Consider the following 24,583-nt stretch of genomic DNA (forward strand, 5'->3'; position numbering starts at 1 on the left):
GCCTTGCGGTTTATGTACTGCCACCCAACAACCCGTTTGGTTTAAGCCCTTCTGGCATAAGTATCAGTGGGCAAGGTGCTGCAGCATATGAGCTTGCGTATTGCTTGTGAGCGACGCGCGTAAGTTGGGCCTTCGACCTGTTGGCCCGCGGTGTACATGGCTTGGCAAAATGAGGTCCTGCAGCTTCCCATCCTTTCGCCATTGAGGATCCCTGAAAGAAGCACATTGGGACAGCAGCATACCGTGAGGCCTGCCACTCGTAGGCTGTGATTTGTTGATAAGGTGCTGGCGGTTGCGGTCGAGACTGGTCGGAACCACGAGCGGTCTTGGAGTATATAGTCCAACAGATTGATTGCAAACGGAGCCTAGGACGTTTCAATCACATATATTCCAGCTCTTCTATCTTGCTCACCAGACGTAGCTGGCTGATCTCCGTTATCCTTTTCAGCGGTCGTTGCTCTTCCAGGCTTTTCTCATTTACAGCAAGCCTCGCTCTCAGTTTCCGACACACTCATCACCATGGCGACATCCCAAGATCCGCGGCGTTTGGCGCGTCTCCATGGACTCTTCCGTGATGTCACATCCGGCAAACGCGCGATTCGAAGCGTTCCAGACGCACAGCTGTTTCTAGAGGCCGTGCGCAATCAGAAGTCACCAAGCAAGTGTGCAGAAATGTTGGTGTCGAGCCCGTCGGGGTTGAACGCCGTTCAGGCTGCGGTCCGGGTCGACCTCTCTCAGCAGTTCATCGTGTCCCATACCCTTCCTACCCTTCGCTATTTCTCTGATCCGGAAGTTAAGGTCTTGGTCGATGGGCAGCTTGTACGGGATCTTGTCACGGTCATTGCCCATCCGCCAACACTTTTGGATGTCCTGATCCACCTGTTCGAAACCAATCAGATCCCCGATGATAGCCTCTTCCCCGTCGCCTGGCTGTCTCTGGAGATCGTAAACTTGCCTTCGGGGAGTCCCGTTAACTTCGAACGACTTGTCCACTGTCTGTCAACCAACGAGAGCTTCCTAAAGTGTCAGGACCACGATACGCGCGACCTTGGCTACAAGATTAGGAAGGCTATCAACCTTCGACGCTCTCCCACTTCCACGCAGCATAACAACCATGATAACGACTTTGAGGATTACCGAAAGATCCGCATCTACCCAACCAACGATGAGTTTCTCTGCACGCAGCCACCCTACCTGCTTACGATGCGCGAGGTGTATGAAACCGACCTGGAACAACGAGCTCGAGCTGTTGTCGACATGCAGTTCCGCATGCTTCGTGAGGATATGCTCTCCGAGCTTCGACAAGATATCCAAATTGCCGTGGGAAAGAAGAAGGGCCGAAGGCGCGCCATCGCTCTTGGCAATCTGGTGCCGACAAAGATCGAGAACCGGGACGAAGAGGCCGGCCGCTACAAGAGGTGCACCCTGTTGCTCAAATGCCTCTCTGGCCTGGATTGGCTTCATCAGCACGATACCAAAGCCCGCAAGAAGTTTCTCGAAGCACACCCGAGCATCCTTCGTCATCAGTCCTTTGGGGTAATCTGCCGGAACAACGACATTGTTGCGTTTGCATTCCTTGATCGAGATATCGACAAACTCATCAGGTCACCACCCATCGTATCACTTCAGTTCACTGACCACGAGGGCCTCGAGAGAGCTCTCCTGGCTTTGTCTTCCCCGGAACGAAAAACGGTGCAGTTTCTTGTTGTTGACACACCAGTCTTCGCCTATGAGCCCGTGCTTTCTGCTCTCCAGAACATGACGGATCTGCCCCTTCTTGACCTTCTCGTGAACCCGACTGGGACTACAGGATTAGTGTTTGAGGTTCCACTGGGCCTGCAAAAGATGGTTGCCAATCTCAAAGGCAGTCTCAAACTCTTTGAAAGCGGAGTCCCTGCCGTCAAGATGGTCGAAATGAATGCGCAGCCCATCAAGGTTGATGAGTCCCAGTTTCGGGCTTTGGTTGCGGCTCTCAGCAGCCCCATCAGCCTAATCCAGGGGCCTCCAGGTAATAGCTCTCACTCAGAAGCTTGAAGTGACTCCTTAGGAATAATATAAGTAACTGTGCATAGGAACCGGAAAGTCCTTCATCGGCGCCCAGATTGCGCGGCGCATGTACGATGCCAGACTCACCATTGCCGTCTTCACATACACCAACCACGCGCTCGATCAGTTCGTCAAAGATCTCCACAACGCCGGGATCCCAATGTCAGACATGGTGCGCATCGGAGCTAAGAGCAAGTGCAGCGAGCTGGTAAAGCCCATTCTGTTGTCGAATCAGAAGACTCAATTTCGGCGGTCCCAGCAATCATGGCGCATCATCGAGGATCTGAAGCGCGATGCGGAGCATTGTGGAATGCAACTAGAGGGTGCTCTCCGTGACCTGTGGAAATTGTCTCCGAGATGGGATGATATCCGTGAGTACCTCGAGTTCGAAGAAGGTGGTGAGGTGTTCCTCAATGCCCTTCGCGTTCCTTCAGACCAACCTGGATGGCAGAGGGCCGGCAACAAGAGCAAGCCGGTCGGCCCCGACTGGCTCTTCCGCCGCTGGATCAAGGGCGAAAGCCCCGGGTTTCTTGAGGAGTCAATTCCTCTCGAAGCTAAGACCGTCTGGCAAATGTCGCCGTCAACGCGGACACAGACGTACCAGAAGTGGCAGCGAGCGCTTCTGGAGGAACGCCTCGAGTCCGTGAAAAACCTTGCCAAAGAGGCCAACGAGATCCATGCGAGACTGGAAACGCATTTTAGCGAGAAAGATGCAGACGTGCTCCGCCATCGAAGGATCATCTGCTGCACAACGACTGGTGCGGCCAAATATTCGCATTTGATCCGGGCGGCTTCCCCTGACGTCGTCATGATGGAGGAGGCGGGCGAGATTCTCGAGAGCCACACCCTGACGGCGCTCACGCGCACGGTCAAGCAGCTCGTCCTCATCGGAGATCACAAGCAGCTGCGGCCGAAAATCAACAACTACGCCTTGTCCGTCGAGAAGGGTGACGGGTTCGACCTGAACTGCTCCCTCTTCGAGCGCCTGATCAGACAAGGAATGCCTTACGTCACATTAACCAAGCAGCACCGCATGGCCGCCGAAATCTCCGTCTTCCCACGCGCGCTCACCTATCCCGAGCTGCGTGATGGGCCAAACACCTGCGACCGGCCTGCGATCCGCGGCCTCCGAGATCGCGTCATCTTTGTCAACCACAACAAGCTCGAGGACACAGACCGGGAGCTTCAGGATCGCCGCGACCCGAGCGTGACGGCGAGCAGGAAGAACCACTTCGAAGCCGAGATGGTGCTGGCTTGCGTCAAGTACCTGGGGCAGCAGGGGTATTCCTCCGACCAACTCGTCGTGCTGACGCCATACCTGGGTCAGCTTCGCGTCCTGCGTGACTTGTTCCAGGCCAACGAGCACGACCCGACCCTCAGTGAAATGGATAAGAAGGAGCTGATCCAGGCGGGCCTCATGAGTGAAGCCGCGGCATCGGTGAACAAGAAGCCCCTGCGCATTTCCACCATCGGTCTGTCCTTCAACGTTGGATGCCCGTGGCCCGCGCACAAGCCGCTTGCTAACATCGTCGCAGACAACTACCAAGGTGAGGAGAGCGACATCGTCATCGCTTCACTCACTCGCAGTAACGGCTCGGGTGACATTGGGTTCATGGCCGCGGCAGAGCGCGTCAACGTGCTCATCACTCGGGCTCGCAACGGGATGATCCTCATTGGCAACATGGCCACATTCTTGAACAGCAAGAAGGGACACACGACATGGCGCCCGTTTCTTGACTTGCTCAAGGAGAAAGGCCACCTATACGATGGCCTGCCCGTGCACTGTGAGAGGCATCGCGACAGGACCGCCTTGCTGAAAGAGCCCGGCGACTTTGTACGATTTGCACCCGACGGCGGATGTAGCGAGTCGTGGTATGTGCATTCCTGAAGTTGCGGGGTCTGAATCAAGGGTACCAATGCTGACCTGCATAGCAACGCCCCCTTGAAATGCGGCATCCACAAGTGCCTTCTTCGCTGTCACCGGGTCACGGACCACAGCATGACCGACTGTCGCGAATTCGTCTTGATGACCTGCGACCGACAGCACAAGACCCGCGTCCGCTGTGGCAAGCAGAATGACGGCTGTGAAAAGTGCATTGCCGAGGACAAGGAAACAGAGCGACGGTTGAGACGAGACCTCAGGCTTGAGATGGAACGCCGCCAGCGCGAGGAGGAGTATGTCCGCCAGCTTCGACAGATCCAGGATGAGATCGAGCACCAGCGGCGGAAGAACATGTACGAGGCCGAGCAAGAGGAGCGGGAGAAGACCCTCGAGCAGCATCGGCGCGATCTTGAAGCTCTGAAGGACGCCGAGAAGAGGCTCAAGCAACAGAACGAGCTCAGAGCGCACGCCGCCAGCCTTGCCGCAGCCGGATCGGACAATGCGGCAAAGACTTCAGCCGCGGCGGCGGTAGCGAGTCCCGAGGACCAGGCGGAAGAGTGCCCGAGCCATGCCGGCGCCGAGTGGGAGCGCTTGAAGCAGTTGGAGGGAGCGAGGAGCCAGGCGCTGGACAAGCTGATGGAGATGATCGGTCTCGAAGATGTGAAGCAGGAGTTTTTGGGCATCAAATCCAATGTCGATACTTCGCTGCGGCAAGGCATCAACATGTCTGAGGAGAGATACAGCTGCACAATGTTGGGCAATCCAGGAACAGGTAGGGTCATTTCGGTTTGCCCGATTGTCTCCCTTTGCCAGGTGTTGGCGCTAACATCGACGATAGGCAAGACAACGGTCGCCCGTCTCTACGCACAGTTTCTTACGGAGCTGTGCGTTATCCCTGGATTAGGCTTCAAGGAGGCCACCGGAGCGGCTCTCGCCAGTGCTGGTGTCTCCGGCACCCAGAACATGGTCCAAGAGATTCTTGACGAAGGGGGCGGTGTGCTGTTCATCGACGAGGCGTATCAGCTGACATCCGGAAACAACCCCGGCGGGGGTGCCGTGCTGGACTATTTGCTGGCCGAAGTCGAGAACCTCCGTGGCAAGGTTGTCTTTGTGCTGGCCGGCTACAACAAGCAGATGGAGTCCTTCTTCGCGCACAACCCTGGCCTCCCGAGTCGCTTCCCTATTGAGATGAACTTCGCGGATTACACGGACGGCGAATTGCTTAGCATCTTGGGGCTCAAGATCAACAAGAAGTACCACGGCCGTATGGAGTGCGAGGATGGGCTCGGTGGATTGTACTGCCGCATCGTGGCGCGACGAATCGGCCAGGGTCGCGGCAAAGAAGGTTTCGGCAACGCCCGCAGCGTCGAGAATGTCCTCAACAGAATATCCCGGAGGCAGGCAAACCGTCTGCGGCGAGAGCGGAAGACCGGCCAGACGCCCAATGACCTCCTTTTCACCAAGGAGGACCTCATCGGCCCCGAACCCAGCGCGGCCCTCGCCAAATGCGAAGCCTGGAAGGAGCTGCAAGAGCTCATTGGCCTGGGAGCGGTGAAAGAATCGGTTCAATCCCTGGTCAGCAGCATCGAACAGAACTATGAGCGCGAGCTCGCGGAGCAGCCCTTGATTCAATACTCTCTGAACAAGGTGTTCCTCGGCAATCCCGGCACCGGAAAGACCACCGTAGCCAAGTTGTACGGACAGATCCTTGTGGCCTTGGGCTTGTTATCCAAGGGCGAAGGTGAGCTCTCCCTTCTTAAGAAGCCGCTTGCACCAGCGGACCACTAACACCAGGCTGCAACAGTCGTGGTCAAGACCCCAGCGGACTTTGTCGGCAGTCATTTGGGACAGTCAGAACAAAACACCAAGGGTATCCTCGCATCTACCGTCGGGAAAGTCCTGGTCATAGACGAGGCCTACGGTCTTTACGGGGGTGGCGACTCGCAGGGAACCGCATCGGACCCCTACAAGACGGCGGTTATCGACACGATTGTCGCCGAGGTTCAGAGCGTACCTGGGGACGATCGCTGCGTGCTCCTTCTCGGCTACAAGGAACAAATGGAGGAGATGTTCCAGAACGTCAACCCGGGTCTCAGCCGTAGATTTCCCCTTGCGTCGGCCTTCACCTTTGAGGACTTCACCGACGACCAGCTGCGCAAGATTCTGGGTTTCAAGATCCAAAAGCAAGGCTATCAAGCAACGGATCAGGCCTCCAATGTGGCCATGGAGATGCTGAAGCGGGCACGAAATAGGCCCAACTTTGGCAACGCTGGCGAGATCGACATCCTTCTGGACGCTGCGAAAAGCCGGCATCAGACTCGCTTCGCCAAGGGCAAAGCCCAATCCGCCGCGCTGCTCGAAGCCCGGGACTTTGACGAGGACTTTGATCGAGCCGAACGCACCGAAACAAACGTCCGAAAGCTTTTCGAGGGCACCGTTGGCAGCGAGCAGGTGGTGTCGTTGCTTGAGGGATACCAGCAGACCGTCCGGACCATGAGAGCCCTGGGACTCGACCCCAAGGAGAACATCCCCTTCAACTTCCTCTTCCGAGGCCCGCCCGGCACCGGCAAGACGACGACGGCCAAGAAAATGGGCAAGGTCTTTTACGACATGGGCTTCCTGGCATCTGCCGAGGTGGTCGAGTGCTCGGCCACCGACCTCATCGGGCAGTATGTCGGCCAGACCGGGCCCAAGGTGCAGCAGCTCCTGGACAAAGCGCTTGGTAAGGTTCTGTTTGTCGACGAGGCATACAGGCTGGCCGAGGGCCATTTTGCGAAGGAAGCCATGGACGAGATTGTCGACTGCGTGACCAAGGACCGTTACTTCAAGAAGCTGGTCATCATCTTCGCCGGTTACGAGAACGATATCAACCGTCTGATGTCTCAAAATCCAGGCTTGACCTCGCGGTTCCCCGAGGTGATCGACTTCCACCCCTTGGCGCCCGAGGGGTGTATGTCGCTCTTGCTGAAGCTGCTCCAAAAGCAACAAGGCCTGCTGTCCAGCAAGTCCGGAACGTCGCTTGATCTGGCATGTCTGGAATGCCCGTCTGAGACGTTCAAGCGGGGCATGATCGAAAGGTTCACCACACTTGCAGCACAGGACAGCTGGGCCAGCGCACGGGATGTCCAGACCATCGCTAAAGGGGTGTTCAAACGGGTCCTGAATGATCGAGACGGTGTGGCCAATCGCAGACTTGTCCTGGCCGAGGACGCCATCACAGGGGAACTCGACGAGATGTTCTCAGAGCGAGCCTCACGCGCTGCCTCGGCGGGCCAAGCTACGCTTCCGGCCCTTACCAAGCTGTTTCAGCAGCAGCTCGCACTCCGCGAACAACCCCCAAAGTTTGAACCACCTCCTGCCGTTTCCCTAAACGTGGAAGCACGGACAACGCCTCCACCAGCCAAGGAATCGACGCATGAAGCGCCTTTGCCAGCCCACGCTACCACGCGCACCAAGCTTGCTCCCGGAGCCGAACAGGCTGGCGACCACACAGCAACCCGTGACGCCGGTGTAAGCGACGAAGTATGGGAGCAGCTTCAGCGCGATAAAAAGGCCGCTCTTGAGCGCGAGGCTGAGGTCAGGAAACTGAGGGAAGCGGCACGGAAGGCCAGCGATGCGGCGCGCGAAAAGATTTTGCAAAGATTGATCGAGGAGGAAGAGAGACGACTTCAGGAGGCAAAGGCGCGTGAGAAACTTGAACAGATGGGCAGGTGTCCGGCGGGCTTTGAGTGGATTCGTCAGGAGGGGGGTTGGAGGTGCGCCGGCGGCTCGCATTGGGTTGGGAATGAGGAGTTGAGGGTGTGATGAAGTATCAATAACAGGGACCAGGAGGAAGGGTGTCAGCTGTGATTGACAGTGTGACGCCCTGGAGATAAGCACATACGAGACATTTATCCCCCCTTGAAATCTAGGCAAAGGGACTTTATGCTTTGTTGACATGGGAGGGTGAATGCTCGGGCAACGGCTGCTAGATCTCGTCCGCCCTGCCAGATTTTCCAACTCCGGTAATAAACTAATTAGTTATTATTCACAAAGTGTTTGCTTTCATAGGGATACACAAAGTGCCGTAACATGCCTTGTTGATACGGGATACCGTACCAGGAGCACTTTGAAGGAAATATTCTTCCAGAAAGTGACAAAATATAGTGTTGAATTCGATGATCAAGAGGAGGGAGGGCCCTCTTGCGCAGGGCAGTCGGGAATATATGTATACAGTACGTAGATAGGAAGTGCAGCTAAACCTCCTTATCAGACGGCTTACCAAAGAGAAAAAAGCTACAGGGAAGCTTCTGCAGCCACAGAGGCTCTGCAGCCACAGGGGGCTTCTCAGTCCTCACACCCCCTTTTTCTCGCATCACTTGTCATGGTTGTGGTTCGGTGTACTACACAGTAACTAGGTGTACCACGGATTACGTTTGCGGTGGCTTAGGCTAAAAAAAACAGGTGAAATCCGTACTGCGTACGAAGTATGGACTGGCTACTAATGACGTCCGAACCCCCCCCCACCCCCCAGCTAATAACATGGATAGCTGGCCTTCGATGAGGGTGGAACATACTAATGTTGCTCAGTAGCTTCGACATTGGCCACTTCCAGGAGTTCCTAGCCTTACCAAAAATTTCTAATAGTTCAAACCAACCCAGCCCCGTTGGAGCCCAGAACGCAGGTCTGAGCACAGATTGGTGATTGTGTTTTGTCTTTGAGGTCCACCTTGTCGCCGTCAATCTTTGTGATTGAGACAAGGTAACCTGACTTTTCATCTGTTTACTGCGTACAGTGGAGGCTTACTATAAACAACCGCCAATTCGATTTCCGGGCAAGGTTGCGAATTGACAGACCTTGAGACTTTTCGATGTTGCGATCGGCCCTAATTTCGGGACCAAAAGATCAAAACAACCCCAGGGCATGGTTGAGCGGAGCGTTCAGGGGGTTGCGTTGTCCGTTCTTTCGTCTCAACAAGCCGAGGAGTCGATCGCGACGTTAGCCGCTCTGGAAGCGTGTCGCTCAGATCCAGGTCACGCGTTGGACGATGTTACGGAGTCCGCAACCCTTGAGCCCTGGCGCAGGGACGCGCTAGGGTGTGATCAGCACTTGACAATGCTCCGAGCGAGGCGGTGCCGCATGAGCATCCCCGGGCTTGGCCAGCGGAAACGCGCTGATGATCGGCTCATGATCAGATGGATCAGACTTGTCGTTCTCTTTTTGGAAGGGCAAAAACCAGAAACAGCAAGTCAATTCTTTTGGTATGCCACGAAGACAATCGCCTGCATGCCGCTTCCAGTTGCAATGTCGTCCCTCGGGTCTTGGGATCGTAGCTGAGAATAGGCTGAATGAAACTCAACTTTGCTGGATATAACCAAGAGGCTCCACGTCTCCTTGACGAAATGAATTCGACAAAATGAACCGAGAGCATGACCCTGAAACCTAGAATGACTTCATCTGGCGCCGGGAAACGGGCGGCGGCAACGTACAGCCCTCTACTAGTAGATCTGAGAAAACCGCCGCACCCGCATCGCCCCAGCCGCAGGAGAGAGACGCCGGGCAAGAAACCCGGCGATGCGAAACAGGAGAAAGGTTCGTATCCCTGTCCAAGGCGCTTGAGACAACGAACAGCAGCGAAACGCACCGTCTGGGTTGTTTTCGCGAAGGTTCGCGTGTCTCAGATCTTGAGACGGTCCCTGAGGCGCGCTAGGATGCCTTCCCCTGGCTAACGTCGCGTTAAACCCCTTTCGGCAAGGCAGGGTGACATCGCATGTCTGGAGACTTGGGACGAGAGCCGCAACGCCCACGACATGTCTCCGTCGGCCATGTGTATAAGAGGTCGCTGATCGTCCACGTCAAAACAAAGATTCTCTCCAGCATCAGCTCAAGCCAGTCTTCGAGTCCCAGCATCCGACTTCTCTTCACTTCTTGGCCCCGGTGGTCTTTTTTTGCTCTCACGTTCATTCAACCTTCGTTTTCATTTCCTCAACTTTCCACAACAACCACAACACTACCCCCCAACCGTCAAAATGAAGTTCTCCCTGACCGCCATCGTCCTCGGCCTGGCCACCCTTGCCGCCGCCGCTCCCGGCCAGGACCCCGTTCTCATCGCTCGCCAGAACGGCAACCGCCCGGTTCCTCGCGGTACCTGCTGCGTCGCCAACACCAGCCTCAAGCAGGATCTTTGCACCGCTGCCAACGGAGAGCAGGGTCGTTGCGTGCCTGGCGGCAACAACTGTACGTCCTCCCCGTCTCTTCAGACAACCCTGACCCCGTGTCTTCCCTGCTCGGGACCCACTCCCCCCACATGGATCAGACCCACTTTCCATTCCTGGACTCACCGGACTAACAACATCACCAGGCGGTTCTCGTCTGAGCTGCGTCCCCAACAGCCAGCTCGTCTGCAACAATACTCGCGAGCGGAGCCGCAACCTCTGCCGTGCCAGGGCCTTCAATGGCCTTCTTCACGATGGCGCGCGGCTTATTCAGAACCTCGGCCAGGCTCAGGTCAACTAAGGAGCTGGACGAGTTGTTGGTCGGGAGAATCACGGAGGAGTAGGTTTGTGGGTGTTCTCGGCGTCTTTGGAGGTTGGGATTTGATATCTCGGGTGCTGGGACTTTCGGTATATAGACTTGGGACTGGGCATCCAGTCTTGTACATATTCCACTGGGTGACTACCCCAATGTCAACGGGCTGGATACCATTTTCACTTCTGCGGCGTCTTGATGAAATGTGTGAGCTGGACAATTCAATGACACGATAAAGTCCGTGGTTCGAGGTCGTGTCGACACCGATAAGGACATCCGACCAGAGGGTAATCATCGCCTACTCTGCCGTTGCCATGATAAGACAACCCCCGACCAATCATGACTCGGCCATGCGCTTCGATAGGGTGCAGCTGGAAGACCCGTCAAAGAGGCTTCCATCTCCTATCTACAACGGTCTGTTGACAGCCTGAGCTCGCAGACCGCTGAACTCGAGAATGCTCAATGGGATCGTGGATGCCGTGGTCAAGCCACACGATGCGCCTCAAATGTCCCAACCACGTGGTGGGCATCTCTTGCGGGCATCGATAACGCCACATAGTGCCGGCTTCGCAGGTCGTGCCGCTTTGGACGCAGGACCTGCTGCTTGCGCCTGCTCTCCCGAATCGTGACCGAGATCAACGTTCTGTTTATCCCGAACGGCAGATGTGGTACACCCCGCAACAAGAACGATGAAGGCGTGTCATGACATACATTGACATTTGGACGTGTTAACAGTAACTTATATGTAGTGTTCAAAAACCGGTTCCGGACGAACACGGATATATTGCATGTCTCGCTTAGGTTTGAACGCCACCGCAGGCTTGATGGGTTAATGCCATGACACAGGATAGGACGGAAAGGATTTCACCTCGTCGACAACCAAATGCATCAGACAGGAAATGCATTGATTTCAGGCACATTATTCGTTGGCGTCACGGGATCGAAGGAAGGGGATGGTGATTGCAGAGGGCTGGGTTTCGATGATTTCCAAAGATGCTTATCGCCTTATGGCAATGAAGACAATTGCAACATTTCACATCAGGTCTTCTGTGAAAGTTTCACGTGACGACTGTTTTCTCTTAGTGTAGGTTTGATATAATTAGCCCTTTGCACTCTTAAATGTCCAGTTTGGACATGACAGTGCGGAGCGGCCCCTGGTGAAGTGCTCGGAAGCGTCTGCTGTTAGAAAAAAGGGGTCGGACACTTGGTTGCCAAGGAAACGGCGCTGAAACCCACAGGCATCCATCCACGAGGCGGCGGGAGACGTCTCATCTAGGCTTCGTCATGGTACCCCAATAGGGGTTTGCTCCTTCGGCTCTTGGGAATCGACCTTGGGGGATCAACGATTGCGGAGCAGCCCTGATTGCTGTGCCGGTCAAAAAGGATGATGATGATGCATGTGCGGTCTTGAGTCAGCAACCGTCCCCAACGTGCCTGTCTGACCGGACTTTATATTCCAGGCCTCCAACATCCGTGCCACCGAGCCTGAAACATCAAGGGTGATTGATCTGAAAGTCGATAACTCAGCTCAAGACGATTCAGGTCGCATTGCATGAATTCGACATCCGCTTGGCGGCAGCACCCGGCTCTGCCGCGATTATCGATGGCTCAGAATATTACATGCTCCACACCCGGAGTGTTGTCAAACCCTAACATCCCAGAGTGAGTCTCGTAGAACCCGTAAGATGGTAGAGCACTCAGGGGAAAAGAAACTGCCAACTCATATCCGTTGATGTCCTCGGGAACATTTTGCGGAAGGGTGCACCGCGTGGCTTCTCCGGCCGACTGGGTGCACGGCTCCTTGCAGACGGAATTGGTGCAACGGGCGTCAGGGGCGCGTTGTAATCAGGGAGTCGCCCTTCCACCCGAACATGCAGTCGCTCGGGGTGTAGCGGGCCCCGGAAGAGTGCTTAGAATCAGTAATTGTTCCAGAAGGCTGCTCCCAGCTGGCTGAGATATGCCCGAGATGGGCAGCACAGCGGTAAGGAGGGATGGACATACGGGTCGACTGTGCTCCAGACGAAGGGTTGAGAGCCATCCTTGAGCCAGGGCTCTGGGTCGTTAAACTCTGCGGTCTGAGCCTCATGAATTGCCGCCTGCTCCCCTTTGTGCATCAAGCTGAGGACACCTACATCCCATATCACTTCGTACATGAGCTGCAGCAGCCGGACCGGGCGGCCCGCTGGACATGGCCCTGTCGACTCGAATGTGCCTGACTCTGTCTGAGTAAGCGATATGGCTGCTACGGTCCGGGATGTCGGCGCTGTTGCCATCCCAACACGTAGGGAACGTGATTTGGGGGGGTGGGGGGTTCAGCAAGGGCTCCAAAGCCGAGGGCATTATCCTTTTACCTGTTGTCCTGACGCCGTCTTCGCAGAAGCAGTTGGGAAGTGTGACGGAGTCGGAGCCGATACATGGGGCACCTCCGCTACCGCTGGCGCCAAGGCAACGGTGGCACAGCTGTCTTTGCATTTTGCTACCCTCTCGAAGGCCTGCGTCACTGACGAGCATTCGGAAGCTTCTGTAGAGCACGGTGGTCCCTGTTAAGAACCGACATCGTGGCATCAGCGATGTTGCGATGCTTGTTTTGTCAAAAGGAGGTGTCTCTCCAGTTCCCTACACTAGGGAACATGCAGAAGAATCTCACCATAGCTTGAAAGGTCGTCAGCAAAGGTGCAAGTTATGAAAGTGAACCAGGCGACTAAGTAATGGGCAGTTGGGTCCATGCTGACATTGAAGCTATAATCTGATGGACGTGTGGCGAGACGGGGAGGCCCCGGTTTACAAGAGGATCAACACGAGCGACGACAAGGACGGTGGGAACGGCAGGCAACATTAGCTTTATTGCACCGAATTTCAACAATATACACGCGGGACTCTGAACCAGGGACACAAACCAAAGGAGGTACCTAGGTAGGTAGCTAAACCGGAGTCTTGGTTCCAAAATATCAGCGTTCCATCCCGGCGAGGGTAAAAGCGGCCGGCGGCCGGGCCCAGGCTACCAGCTCTCCTGCGCCTGGGCAACGGATCGCAAGTATTGGGACCGGAAGTTCCATTGCTTTCCTATCAAGAATAACAAGGGGCACAATCGGCCGTCGGTTACACGCAATATCGAGTCAATGCGAGGGAACCCCTCAACATGGTCTCGACAAGACGGCACATGCTGCACGCGCGGCCAATGGGGCAGAAATGAAGAGAACCGTCAGCGCCTGTGATATTGAGATGGTTCTTAGTAAGGTCCTCCTTCATGCCCGCATCATGCCGCTCCGGCGCGTGAATGGATTTAAAGCGGTCGCCGGGGTCTTCCTAGCGCCCCTGCTTACTCCATTATGCGTGAATCCCTCCCGCCACCATGCGTGTCCAGCGACGACTTCTTGCTCTTGCTACCATCCCAGAATGGCTGCTGGCCCCGGGAACGTGGGCTGCTCGACCGTGCACAAGCGGACCCGGAAGCTTTGAGCATGTGCTGAGGGACGTGAGGTACGACGGCCCGGATCCAAGCAAGGGCAACGGGCTGGCAACCATGGCCGCCGGCCTGCAGACATCGACGGGAACAACCATCTTCAAGTGCGTCGCGCAGTGGCCCGAAGGATGGGCAGGCTGGTTTGAGGGTGGCAGCAGGCCCGTCTGGGCCGACTGCGTTTCCACCGGAGCGCCCGGCGCCCCCGATGACGTCGTCTCGTTTGCCGTTGACTGGAAGACCAAAACGATCTACCTGGCTCAGACGTTTGCCTGTTCGGACAAGCCAGGGTCAGCCAAACGCCCGTACCCCATGGCCCAAACTCCAGAGTGAGAGGCTGACGAGGCTTCGTTCGCAGATCCGTTGGACTCGCCACCGGCTCCACTACCATCGATGTCGCCTGCGCCACTTCCGAAGGAAGCGAGCACTGCGTCCCCAGAGCCCCCGAAGGTGGCGTGCGGCCGACATTAAGCATCCAGACGAAGCTTCGCCAGGTTCCTTCAGGCCCGGCCTCCGCCTGCGACGAAGCCTACGGGCTTTACCACGGGTGGCTTGTCGAGGGATGGCTTCGCGAGATCGAGATGCTTCCTGGGGCCGTGCCGACCGCGCCCAACATCATCTTCGACACGGGCCCGTCGTTTCGGCTCCACAACGTCGCGTCGGGAGACGTGCTTCGCTGCGCCTCGGCTAGCAAGGAGAACAGCACATTCGTGGGCGCGTGCGAGCCTCTGGACGGGGAGGGGGCGACGACCGCGGAGTTCCGGTTCGATACCCAGCTGAATGTACTCGAGATAGCCCAGCGCTGGATGTGCGGTCGCCGAAAGTAAGCATTGACATGTTTGTGAAAGGAGGGTGTCTTCGCAATGCAGAGCTGACATCAGCGACAGGACGCTGGCCATACAAGGGGCTGGATACATGCGGGGCTCGTGTAGCCCCGTCCAGGGGACCAACCGTTTCCGCTGCACGTCGTTGCTGGTGTGGTTTGGTACTGGCATTGTGTGAACGCGTCGAGGGTGTAGTGTTTCATCATCATCCGCAATCAAAAGCCACGAGGGCGACAGTAACCACCAACTTATGATAGAAAGCTTTGTCAACCTTTATTACCTATGTAGCCCACTTGGATATCAAACCTCCATCTCCCTCTACCTCGCCAACCCCGCAGCGGCATCCACCCCCAGCTGATTCAGCGGCGTCGCATTCTCTTCCCTCCCCAAGGCAGCTGCTCCCTTGGTGACGCGATTCCCCGCAACGCCACCCAGGTCCTTGGACAGGACCTCGAACCACAGACCGCCCTCCTTGATGATCTTCCCGCCCATCGCCTCGATCTCCTCGACGGGGAACGGCCGGGTCTCCCCCGTCCGCCGGAACCCGCGCCGTTCATACCAGGCCACCAGCTCGTCCCGGCCGCAGACGACCGTCATCTCGAGGTGCGAGGCGCCCCAGACGTCCCGCGCATGCGACTCGGCCTGCGCAAGCACCTGCCGTCCGATGCCGCGTCCCTGGCTGCGCGGGGAGACGGCGAACATGCCGAAGTAGGCCTTGGGCGGCGAGTCCCGGGCCTTGGACGAGGCGATGCGGGTGAGCTCGCAGCAGGCGATGGGGATCTCCTTTTCCAGATCGTCCTGCGAGGCGGTGGTGGCCAGCAAGACGACGCCGTTCGGGTTGGTGATCTTTTCGACCACGCCGGCCACGTCGATGCGGTTGCCTACGAGAATGTCGGCTTCGGTCGTCCAGCCCTGACGGCTCTCATCACCGCGGTAGGCGGATTGGACGAGGGGTTGGATGATAGGGGCGTCGTCGGGCGTGGCGACGCGGAAGCGCAGCGGCGGGGGAGAGACGGTCATTTTTTTTTTTTTTTTTTGGTTGTGGTTGAATGTGCACAGTAAGGGGTGAGAGATGTGAGGTTTTCTTTTCGGTGTTTTGTTTGTTTGAATTTAGGGGGCGCCGTTGGTGAGGTGACGCTTCTTCTTCGCAGCAGTCCCCGCGATACCGGATCTCGGCCTGGTTAGCACGCACTTTTGGACACTTTATGTTCGTCAAGGTGGGGCTGACTCAGGCGACAGTTCTTCAAGACTTCCCCAACTAGACTCCGTTCTGCTAAGCTCTGGTCGGAAAGTCGGAGAAAAGCGCCGGTCGCGCTCATTGGTGGTCGGCGGGTGCGGAACCCGGTGGATCCCGGCCGTTGTCGGCGCCGCCGACGGAAAGCGCAGCGGAAGCTGAGCGATGCGGGCCATTCCGCTCGGCCCTCGGGAGTCACGGACAAGCCTGTGGCGCCGCCCCGTCAACCGCTCATTTCATGATTGGGGGTTGATGCATCTGCAAAATCCCCTCGGCAACGTGCAAGGATCGCGGTTTGAAACTTGGCAGCTACGAGTAGATCATTTCCAGGCTCAGGCTGCGTTACCCTGATTTTGCAAACGAGCGTTGCCAGCGCTCCGAGATTGAATCCAAGCCGGCTCAACCCCTTTCCCCTGCCCCTGCTCGTTCGCCAGCTCACTGCTCCTCCAGCAAGTCGTACCACTCCGGGATCTCCTTGATGAGACTCCACATGTACTTCTCCAGCTTGTTGGCGCACTTGACGTAGACCGTTGACGGGTCGTTGTACCGGCGGCAGTTGTTGAAGATGAGCTTGAGATCGTTGACAAAGTCGCGCGGCGTGGCGTACTGGTCGTGCTCGAGCTTCTCCTCCATCGTCGAAAGATCCATGGGCGAGGTGATGACCGTGTAATAGTCAGGCACCTCGTCCTTGTTGACCGGCAGCAAGAACGGCCACGCCTGCTTATGACCTTGGATCTGGTACAAGAGCCGGCGCAGCTCGTTGAAGTAGGGTCCGTGCCGCGGCGCCTGACCCAACGTGTCCATGTCTGGCGACCAGCCTGTCGCCCGGATGGCTTCGATAGAATGGGGGTCGATGGGTTTTACGCCGTCTTTCCACGCAGCCGGGGGCGCGTGGACGATGTGGCTCTTGCTGACGCGCCGGATCTTGGCTAGAACCGTCTCCTTTTGTTTGAGGAGCATCAGGCCGGCGTCAAGGTACCGGATGCGCGGCAGCATTGTGCACTGCATCAACGTACCACCCTCGTAGTCCTTGATGTAGCCCATCCACACCGAATCAGGAAGCGTGATCTCTTTGGTGAATCCTTGCTTCTTGAAGTACCTGCATCCAGTTAGCACGCCCCAGCTTTTCTTTTTTTTCTTTTTAAAACCAAAAAAAAAAAAAGGAAGGAGAAAGGAAAGAGGGGACAGATCATCAAAAAGAAGAACAGACGATGATGAGTATATGAAGAAGCGCATCCAGGAGTGTCACAAGACTCACCCGATCGCCCCGTTGTCGGCATAAGTAAGAAAATGCAGCACGGGACTTGATGCCCTCACATAGTCCTTGAGGTGATTCATGATGTGGCCGCCGTAGCCTTTGATTTGCTCGGCAGAATCGACGGCGCAAAAGACAATCTCGGCGAACCCGCGACACCGGAACTCGCGGTAGCAAATGCCTGCAACGACGTGAAGCGGTTGCTTGACGATGGCGATGGAGGTGTGCGAGCGGTCGTAGACCAGACGGGCAATGTAGTCCTTGGGCATCATAGGGAGCTGTTTCTGAAACAGACACTTTAAGCCCGTCAGGAGAATGGTGCTTTCTCTCTCGCCGTCATTGTGCACCACGCGGAGCTCGATCTCGCCATTGCGCTCTTCGATGACAGCAGGCTGGAAGCGTATCAGCTTGCTTGCCCTCCTGGCCGTACTCCTGGTTTCGGGGGGGTTACGCTCTTCGTTTCGTCACACGATACGGAAAGCTTACCTTCTCGGGATAGGGGACTCTTATGAAAGGCACGGATTGGGCATTCGGTTTCTCAGATTCGTCAGGTGAGACCTTGATACGCTTATGATCACGCGGGCTCTCGGGGTCCTCGGAAGCAGAGCGTTTGATTGTCAACAGTCCTGGAGTATCTTCGCGACCCTGCGTGTTGGATGGTTGTTGGTGCCTTTCTTCGGCGGTCATTGCAAGACGCGTGTTGAAACCCGAGTATCACGACGCAGCGACGGAGCGTGTCAACATGAGTGGAGCTGCCTGGCTAGAAGCAGCCCGAACCTCTGCCTGGGAATGGCGTCTTATACGGCACGAACAGGGGTTGCCGTTCGTACCACGTGACCAGCGGACCCACTCTCATCGCTGGCCTACTGGACCTGATCATGTCTGTTCCAGGGTGTCAAGCTCTCCTGATGCTTCTCGCTCCTCTGTCATAGTATCTCCCACGGGGAATCCCCTTGACCAGCCATGGCAGCCACACGAATGGATGGCAATCGTCAGAATGAAGTAATAGTGGCTTGATCGATGGCTAGTCTCTCATAGAGATGGAGGAGTCCGTTCCCCAATCGATCCTACAAACAATCATGCTAGCTCTGTTGTACGCACCAATGCCTTAAAAACAAGCAGGCCATCACCCAGTCAGTGACTGAGATGCACGCAGACATTTGACTCTTCCTCCTCGATTGATCTTTGGGACCGATAGGTTTGGCCATGTCCGACGTGTAGCGGGGATGGAGTCTTACACTTCTGATCGTCTCTTTAGTTCAGTGGCCCTAGATATATTCAATGGATCCTCATGGAATTGGCACTCACAACCATACATCCCATGAACAAGACGAATCAATCCTGTGTTACTGCGTCTTTCGTTCAGGGCGTGCGCCAGACATCTCGTAGGATACCACGATGCCTCTTGCTTTTGTTAAGCGTTCACAGAAAACCATTTGGAAGAGTGCCGACTAATGATACCTATTGAGGTCGTATAGAAAGATTCCAGCCGTTTCGGCAAGAGTTGGGGTTTTAACCCTCTGGATGGTCTTCCATCGCTTTCTCCGGACCTTGAGCTTCACATTTTACTCTTCTCATGTCACCCACATGTCAACGTCTGCGTATTTTGTCTGATGCCTTTTCATTTCCCCTCCTTCGCAACGGTTTCTATCTAGCCATCCCACGAGATGAATTCCCTAATCTTTCGCTAGGAGAGCCCCCGTCGAACATATCCTTTTTATCCGTCAAAGCCAATATAGGTTGACGAAATTACGGCAAGCGAAGTGAGCTGGATCGAGATTATTTTGGCGCAAGCAAGACGCTGCACACTTGCAGCGGGCGATATGATGGACGAGAATCCGATCCACCGACGATCGAGCAACAACGTCAACACCCTTATGACTGGTACGTGGCCGAGGGTTTGCCGTCCACCGCGCGATACCCTGAGAGCTGGGCACTGAACAGCCATTTATAAGCGTAGAGAGGGCGAGCCTCGAAGGGAATATGGGGCCTCACGGAGGTTCACTGCAGGGTTGCCTTAGTGAGGGACACTCAAGACGCGATCGCCAAACGAACCGAAAAACTCATCGCGTGGGGGAAATGCCCTATATGAGGAACTGAACAACGCTCTGAAAGCAAGGTTCTATTGTCGTGTCCACAGACCCTGTCAAGGTCATGAAAGTCGCGGTTCAGGCCGGATCGCGGTGTTGTCCAGCTGTGCTGTGGCGTTGCCGTTCTGATCGCACAGATCGAACTGTTCAGGGCGAGCTGTTGACAGCACATAACGAACTGATGGGTCTAGACACGACGATGGAGCAGCTTCTCCTAAAGCTCAGCGGCATATCAGAAGGAGAAGGCTTGGATTCGGCGAAGACCGGAGATTAGCAAGAGAATAATAGCCAGGAGAGGGAAACAAGGGATGTTGATGAGCCGCCTGGCATCGCAGTTGGCCTTTTGGTTTAGTTCAATAAAACACAACCGGTACCCCGGTGAATAGTAACCCCTGAACTTGCTCTGACGACAGCCTAGACTCAGTTCTTTTCTTGTGCCAACCGAGCTATCTCAAACCCGCTGCTCTAGCCACAACATCTTGATATCTCGAGCAGATTGAGCAAAGACAACAGACGACGAAGAACGCAAGTCGCAGCAGTCTTCAAACAACAACGCATCCCCATCAAAGAACGAGAGGAATATTTTCCATAATATTAACCCTCGTGTTCGACGAGGCTGCAAAACACACCGAGCCCTTCACCCCAATCGCCCATCGTTAGCAAGCCTCGGTCGCTGTAGCTTGCAGCTTTTTACCGAGCATTCCATCTCTCTCGGTCCAGATGCCGCCTTGATACTCGGTCGAGCCCACATCTACCACCTTGCTCTCCGTGACGGGGACTTTGTGGTATTTCTTGCGGCGCGAGTACCATCTGCAACCTTTCGTCAGCACGCGTTCCAACTCACCGACCAAGACGTCACATCAAGACAAGAAAACGAACAATCAGGAGGGAACCCAGAGGAAAAAAAGGGGGGAAACTTACCCCATTCCAACCACGACCCCCAAAACAAACGGGATCCCCAGCCCCAATCCCACCCCCAGCCACACTCTGTTGGACACCCCGCCAGTCTCACCCTCCAAAAATGAAACTCCCTCCCCATCCCCCTCCTCCTCATGCCCCGTCCCGCCTTCTTGGCTCGTCACCTCGGGCGGCGGAGGGACGTAGCTCACCGGCCTCCCGCTCGTCGCCACGATCGTCATGGCGTCCGGCCCGAACCCGCTCGTCGCAGGCTTCGCGGTGGCCACCGCCTCCGGGAAGGCCGATGGGGCCGGGTCGACGCCCTCGCGCCACGAGGCGACGAGGGTCTTGGTCTCGGTGCGGACCGAGGTCCGCTGCAGCGAGACCGGGCAGTTGCCGAGCAGCGCGGGGTCCTGGCAAGAGATGCCCGTCATGGTGGTGACGGTGGTGAGGGTGGTCGTTCGCAGCCCGTTGTCGTCGTCGTTGTCGTCGTCGTCGGCTTGGCGCGGAGCGAGGGTGGCGCGAGGCGCCGGGCCGCGCAAAGCGGGGAGGCCGCGGGGGGGGGGGGGGGGTGGTGGTGGCCGGTGGCGGACGCGGCGGTAGGGGTTGCGGCGCGGGAGGTCATGGCGCAGACGTCGGCGAGGGTGGTGTAGAAGATGGGGATGGAGGTGTCGGGCTGCGGGCCCCAGGCGTGGTTGCGGAACTCGACCGTGGCACCGGCGGCGGCGCCGATGGCGAGGGTGTAGGCCTCGACGATGCGCAGCAGGCATTCCGGACCGGCGGACGCGCTGGGAAAATCGGGCTTGTGAGCGTCGTCGTTGCCGCCGCCGACAACGACGGCGGCAGCGCCGTAGGTGATGTTGGTGACGAGCTCGGCAAGGTGGGTCCAGATGCCGACTTCGATGCCAATGGATATGCTGAGATTGAGGGCGCGCTTTTCGTGGATGCCCTCGGGGATGGGCGTAAGGTCGGCTAGTCCGCGTGGGTTGCGTTCTTTGGAGGCGACGGGGCTGAGATCAAGGTCGCGAGCCTTCAGGCCGGGCAGGCTCCCAGGGTCGATGGAAAAGCCGGCGTGCGTGCCAACGCGGAGCACCCCTTTCAAGACGACGTTGCCGGAGTACACGGTCACGGGCAGGAATTCGTATTTCGCACCATGGCTGGAAACGCCGTCAGCGGATGGGGCATGCCGCTCAGGGCGCGGGAGGAACGTACAAAAATACGTCAGACACGTCGCGGCGGAACATGGGCAGCTTGAACCCCAGGTCTTCATCGACCCGGATATGGAACCCTGAGCGGAGGCTCACGGACCCGTCCACGGAAAGGATCAGGTCCACGGTCACGAACACGCCTAACTCGAGCTGCTCCCCGACCCAGATGCCGACGGGCGTCTGCGACTTGTACAGCGGGATGGTCAGGGTAGCGCTGGCCGAGATGGTCGTGTCGAGGAGAGCGTACACGTCCAGCTGAGAGAGTGTAAACTCCAGCGTCACGTCTGGCAGCTCGTCAATGTCGATGTTGAAGTCGTTATCGATGGTGAAGTTGTCCAAGCTGAAGTCGGAGCTATCCAACGTCCCTGCCGATGCCTCACGCCAGACGTTCTCAGCCCAGGCTTCGAGGCTGTCCCGGGTGGTCTTGGTCAGGTTGCTGAGTTCGTCGCCTAGCTGCTCCGTGACGTTCTGAACGGTGGCCAAGAGGTCAAAGCCCCCGTTGATGGACAGCTTCGCCGTCGCGACGGCGCTGATGTAGCACGACACGCACGTCACCTCGACGGACAGGCCGAGGCTGACGTCGCCGAGCGTTGTGTTGGTATCGTGAGTGATGTCCCTGTGGACGCATCAGCGCGTAGTTGGACCTCGTAGGCTGCTGTGTCGTGGTGGCGAGTAGCATACTGTTTGAAGAGGAGAGCATCCTGCCAGCTCTTGTATACCTCGGTACTGTTCTCAAATACCGTCTTCTGATCCCGGCGTACCACTTGGCCGAGCCGGCGGGTGATCTCTCTGAAGGTAAACTCATCTGATGTGCCTGGCAGGTTGCGAACCTGCATTGCGACATTGGGAGCTGGGACTGGAGAGCTGGCGGCAGCATGGCCCCAGAGGAGCGCCAACACGATTCCACGCTGGGCCATGGTGCAGTGACCACCTGGAGATTCGGTAGGGAGGTGGGGATGGAAGCTGTCCACAGCACGCACGAGGCTCCGAAAGTCTAGGTCGGTTTATGTATGACGCTCGCCCCCCCCCCCCCCCCCTCTCCTCTTACCATCTTGACCTGCGGCTTTCAAACTCCTCACCAGCCCCTTATCTTCCTCAGTAGTCTTGGTTGCCCAGGCAAGGTCATGGATCTGGCCCGCACCAACATATGGAGTGAACGCCGCTGCGGCTGCGTGGGTGGGTGGTGACACAGTTTCAAGCGATCCATATCCTCTGATTGCTCTACTACCTGTCGTGCGGGTACACAAAACAAAAGCAATGGCTTAGTGGTACGTTGGTTATGGCAATTGCGTCGTTGTGACCTCAGTTGGGCCAGGTGTGTACCGTACGCTGACTGGGGTAGCTAACGGGCGTTGTTGACACCCTCCAGGGTTGGTCATATTACACCGCCGCACCGCTTGCAGATGCGGTTGGTAGGTGGGGAGGTAGTTGGTAACCGGCGAGGCTCTGCGCAGAAGCAATTGGGGCCGTCGCTGGTGACATTGACGAGACCGCACCGTTTCAACCCGATACAGCCCCTACAACATGCGGGAATGAGCCAGATGGAGCTGGAGAGGGAGCGGCGAGGACTGCACAGGTGGGCTCATGAATAGCGCAGACACGCGATGGTTAATACCACCAATGTTCAGGTATGTACTCGAGATTTCGAATCGCTTGTGTCTGGAGAAACACGCACGCTCGATGGTTCTCTTGTGCGGCCTCAGCTCAAGGCTCGGACACGGGTCCAACAACGAAATCCGAAACATGGCCTCTGCATGACTGCAGGCGACATCATGCATCACTCACCGTGCAGAGTGACAATCTCAGCCCTGTCGCCACATAGACGCTTGAGGCTGAGCAGACGGCCTGGTCCGAACAGAGATCGCCCCGCACAAAGCTGCATGAGAGCAAGGCCAACACCGCGTCGCTGAGCCGTTGCGTCTCTGCTCCCGACGATGACCGTTGCAAGGTCATGACAATCACGGTAACTGTGAACCATTAGATGATTGGGAGGGGTCATAGATAGAAGGAACAGTACCGCATGAGGTTCCAGGAGAGACACTCCACGATATCGCTGGTGATGCGCAGCTCGCGATGATGATATCCAGAGAGCAATGCCGCAGCCAGGTACTTCTGCGGTGTTCGTCATTACCAGCAGAAAGATGAGGGGATTTTGGTCTCCTTTCTCAAGCACGTCTGCCGTGCCCTCGGTGTCCAGAGGAAAAAGCTATGCCGCTGATATCTCCAGTCGCCCTCTCTGCTCGGCCATATGCTACCCCAAAAGAAAAAAAAAAAAAAAGAAAAAAGCTATCAATTCCATCAGCATTCTCCATCCTTTCCACACCACAACCTTGCAGGTAGCCCCGCCTAGGTTGCTTGGCCAAACCCAATTTCGCGTGCCACCACCTCGCCGCGAAGTACATCTCGCGTCAACGGCCAACTCCGGACATCCCATTCCCTCCACGGACCGAATTTAGTAATATCACAGCACCCCACAAGCGGGTGGTACCAGTCTGGCAGGGGGGGGGAGTGAGCAACGCGCAATTGCTCGTCCGGGTCGACGTCGTGCAGGTCGTTCCGGGCCTGCTTGTACTGCGGTGAAAGCACGGGGCGATCTGGCCAAAGGTAGCACACATCGTGATCAATGGCTGTCTTCTTCGTCGTCGCCGTCGCTCTCGTTGTCGCTGTGCCTCCGCGGAAGGTCCTTGGACGGGTCAGCGTCTTGAGACTGGGGGCTCGTAGCGTTTCATGAAGCCGACGACGGCAACCCGGCGGAACGGGGCGAAACCGGTCATCTTGCTCGAGCGTGGCATTCCATTCCTCCAAGTCGGCGCGCAATGTTGCCTCGTCGCGTAATTATGGTGAGAGTGACGGAATGATCAGCCCCTAAGTGGCAACGCCATGGTCCGCGATGCTAGGGCCATGGTCGCCGCGGAGACGTTCACCCCTATGCATGCTAGGGGGCCCTTCGACCGAGGCGTCCTCCGCATCGCTTGCGCCAGCTTTGCGAGGCATACGGCATGAAACCAGCAGCAAAAGAGATAGAGCACAGTGACGTGACGGAGACGTACAGCTCTCAGCTCCTCCGAGGGGGCGGGGGTCGTTATGGTGCGTTTTGGAGGTCGAGAACCGTGCTAAAGCATGGCAACACGAGTGTACGGAAGCAAGAGCCAGGCCGCCAGCTTTACGTCAGTCTCATG

At 56.8% G+C, this 24,583-nt stretch overlaps 6 protein-coding genes across 6 annotated transcripts; 3 read left to right on the top strand and 3 right to left on the bottom strand.

Annotated features, from left to right (window-relative positions):
• Nucleotides 1-519: 519 nt before the first annotated feature.
• VTJ83DRAFT_7045 (uncharacterized protein) lies at nucleotides 520-7,732 on the top strand (the record flags this gene model as incomplete). Its single annotated transcript, XM_071013824.1, has 6 exons — nucleotides 520-2,008; nucleotides 2,073-3,518; nucleotides 3,582-3,918; nucleotides 3,979-4,700; nucleotides 4,767-5,669; nucleotides 5,733-7,732. The coding sequence occupies 6 exons, from the start codon at nucleotides 520-522 to the stop codon at nucleotides 7,730-7,732; spliced, it is 6,897 nt and encodes a 2,298-aa protein (XP_070863262.1).
• Nucleotides 7,733-9,937: 2,205 nt separating this feature from the next.
• Nucleotides 9,938-10,424, top strand: VTJ83DRAFT_7046 (uncharacterized protein; the record flags this gene model as incomplete). Its single annotated transcript, XM_071013825.1, has 2 exons — nucleotides 9,938-10,145; nucleotides 10,270-10,424. 2 exons carry the CDS (start codon nucleotides 9,938-9,940, stop codon nucleotides 10,422-10,424), a joined length of 363 nt encoding a protein of 120 aa, XP_070863263.1.
• A 3,364-nt stretch (nucleotides 10,425-13,788) lies between these two features.
• Nucleotides 13,789-14,898, top strand: VTJ83DRAFT_7047 (uncharacterized protein; the record flags this gene model as incomplete). The annotated part of the gene is made up of 3 exons (XM_071013826.1): nucleotides 13,789-14,186; nucleotides 14,255-14,719; nucleotides 14,784-14,898. The coding sequence occupies 3 exons, from the start codon at nucleotides 13,789-13,791 to the stop codon at nucleotides 14,896-14,898; spliced, it is 978 nt and encodes a 325-aa protein (XP_070863264.1).
• Nucleotides 14,899-15,038: 140 nt separating this feature from the next.
• Nucleotides 15,039-15,740, bottom strand: VTJ83DRAFT_7048 (uncharacterized protein; the record flags this gene model as incomplete). The annotated part of the gene is made up of 1 exon (XM_071013827.1): nucleotides 15,039-15,740. One exon carries the CDS (start codon nucleotides 15,738-15,740, stop codon nucleotides 15,039-15,041), a length of 702 nt encoding a protein of 233 aa, XP_070863265.1.
• A 649-nt stretch (nucleotides 15,741-16,389) lies between these two features.
• Nucleotides 16,390-17,896, bottom strand: VTJ83DRAFT_7049 (uncharacterized protein; the record flags this gene model as incomplete). The annotated part of the gene is made up of 3 exons (XM_071013828.1): nucleotides 16,390-17,053; nucleotides 17,213-17,601; nucleotides 17,696-17,896. The coding sequence occupies 3 exons, from the start codon at nucleotides 17,894-17,896 to the stop codon at nucleotides 16,390-16,392; spliced, it is 1,254 nt and encodes a 417-aa protein (XP_070863266.1).
• Nucleotides 17,897-19,955: 2,059 nt separating this feature from the next.
• On the bottom strand, nucleotides 19,956-22,321 carry VTJ83DRAFT_7050 (uncharacterized protein; the record flags this gene model as incomplete). The annotated part of the gene is made up of 5 exons (XM_071013830.1): nucleotides 19,956-20,109; nucleotides 20,221-20,609; nucleotides 20,831-21,353; nucleotides 21,409-22,020; nucleotides 22,086-22,321. 5 exons carry the CDS (start codon nucleotides 22,319-22,321, stop codon nucleotides 19,956-19,958), a joined length of 1,914 nt encoding a protein of 637 aa, XP_070863267.1.
• Between the last annotated feature and the right edge of the window lie 2,262 nt (nucleotides 22,322-24,583).

This window comes from Remersonia thermophila, chromosome 7 (genome assembly GCF_042764415.1).
Source record: "Remersonia thermophila strain ATCC 22073 chromosome 7, whole genome shotgun sequence".
NCBI classification, from domain to species: domain Eukaryota; kingdom Fungi; phylum Ascomycota; class Sordariomycetes; order Sordariales; family Chaetomiaceae; genus Remersonia; species Remersonia thermophila.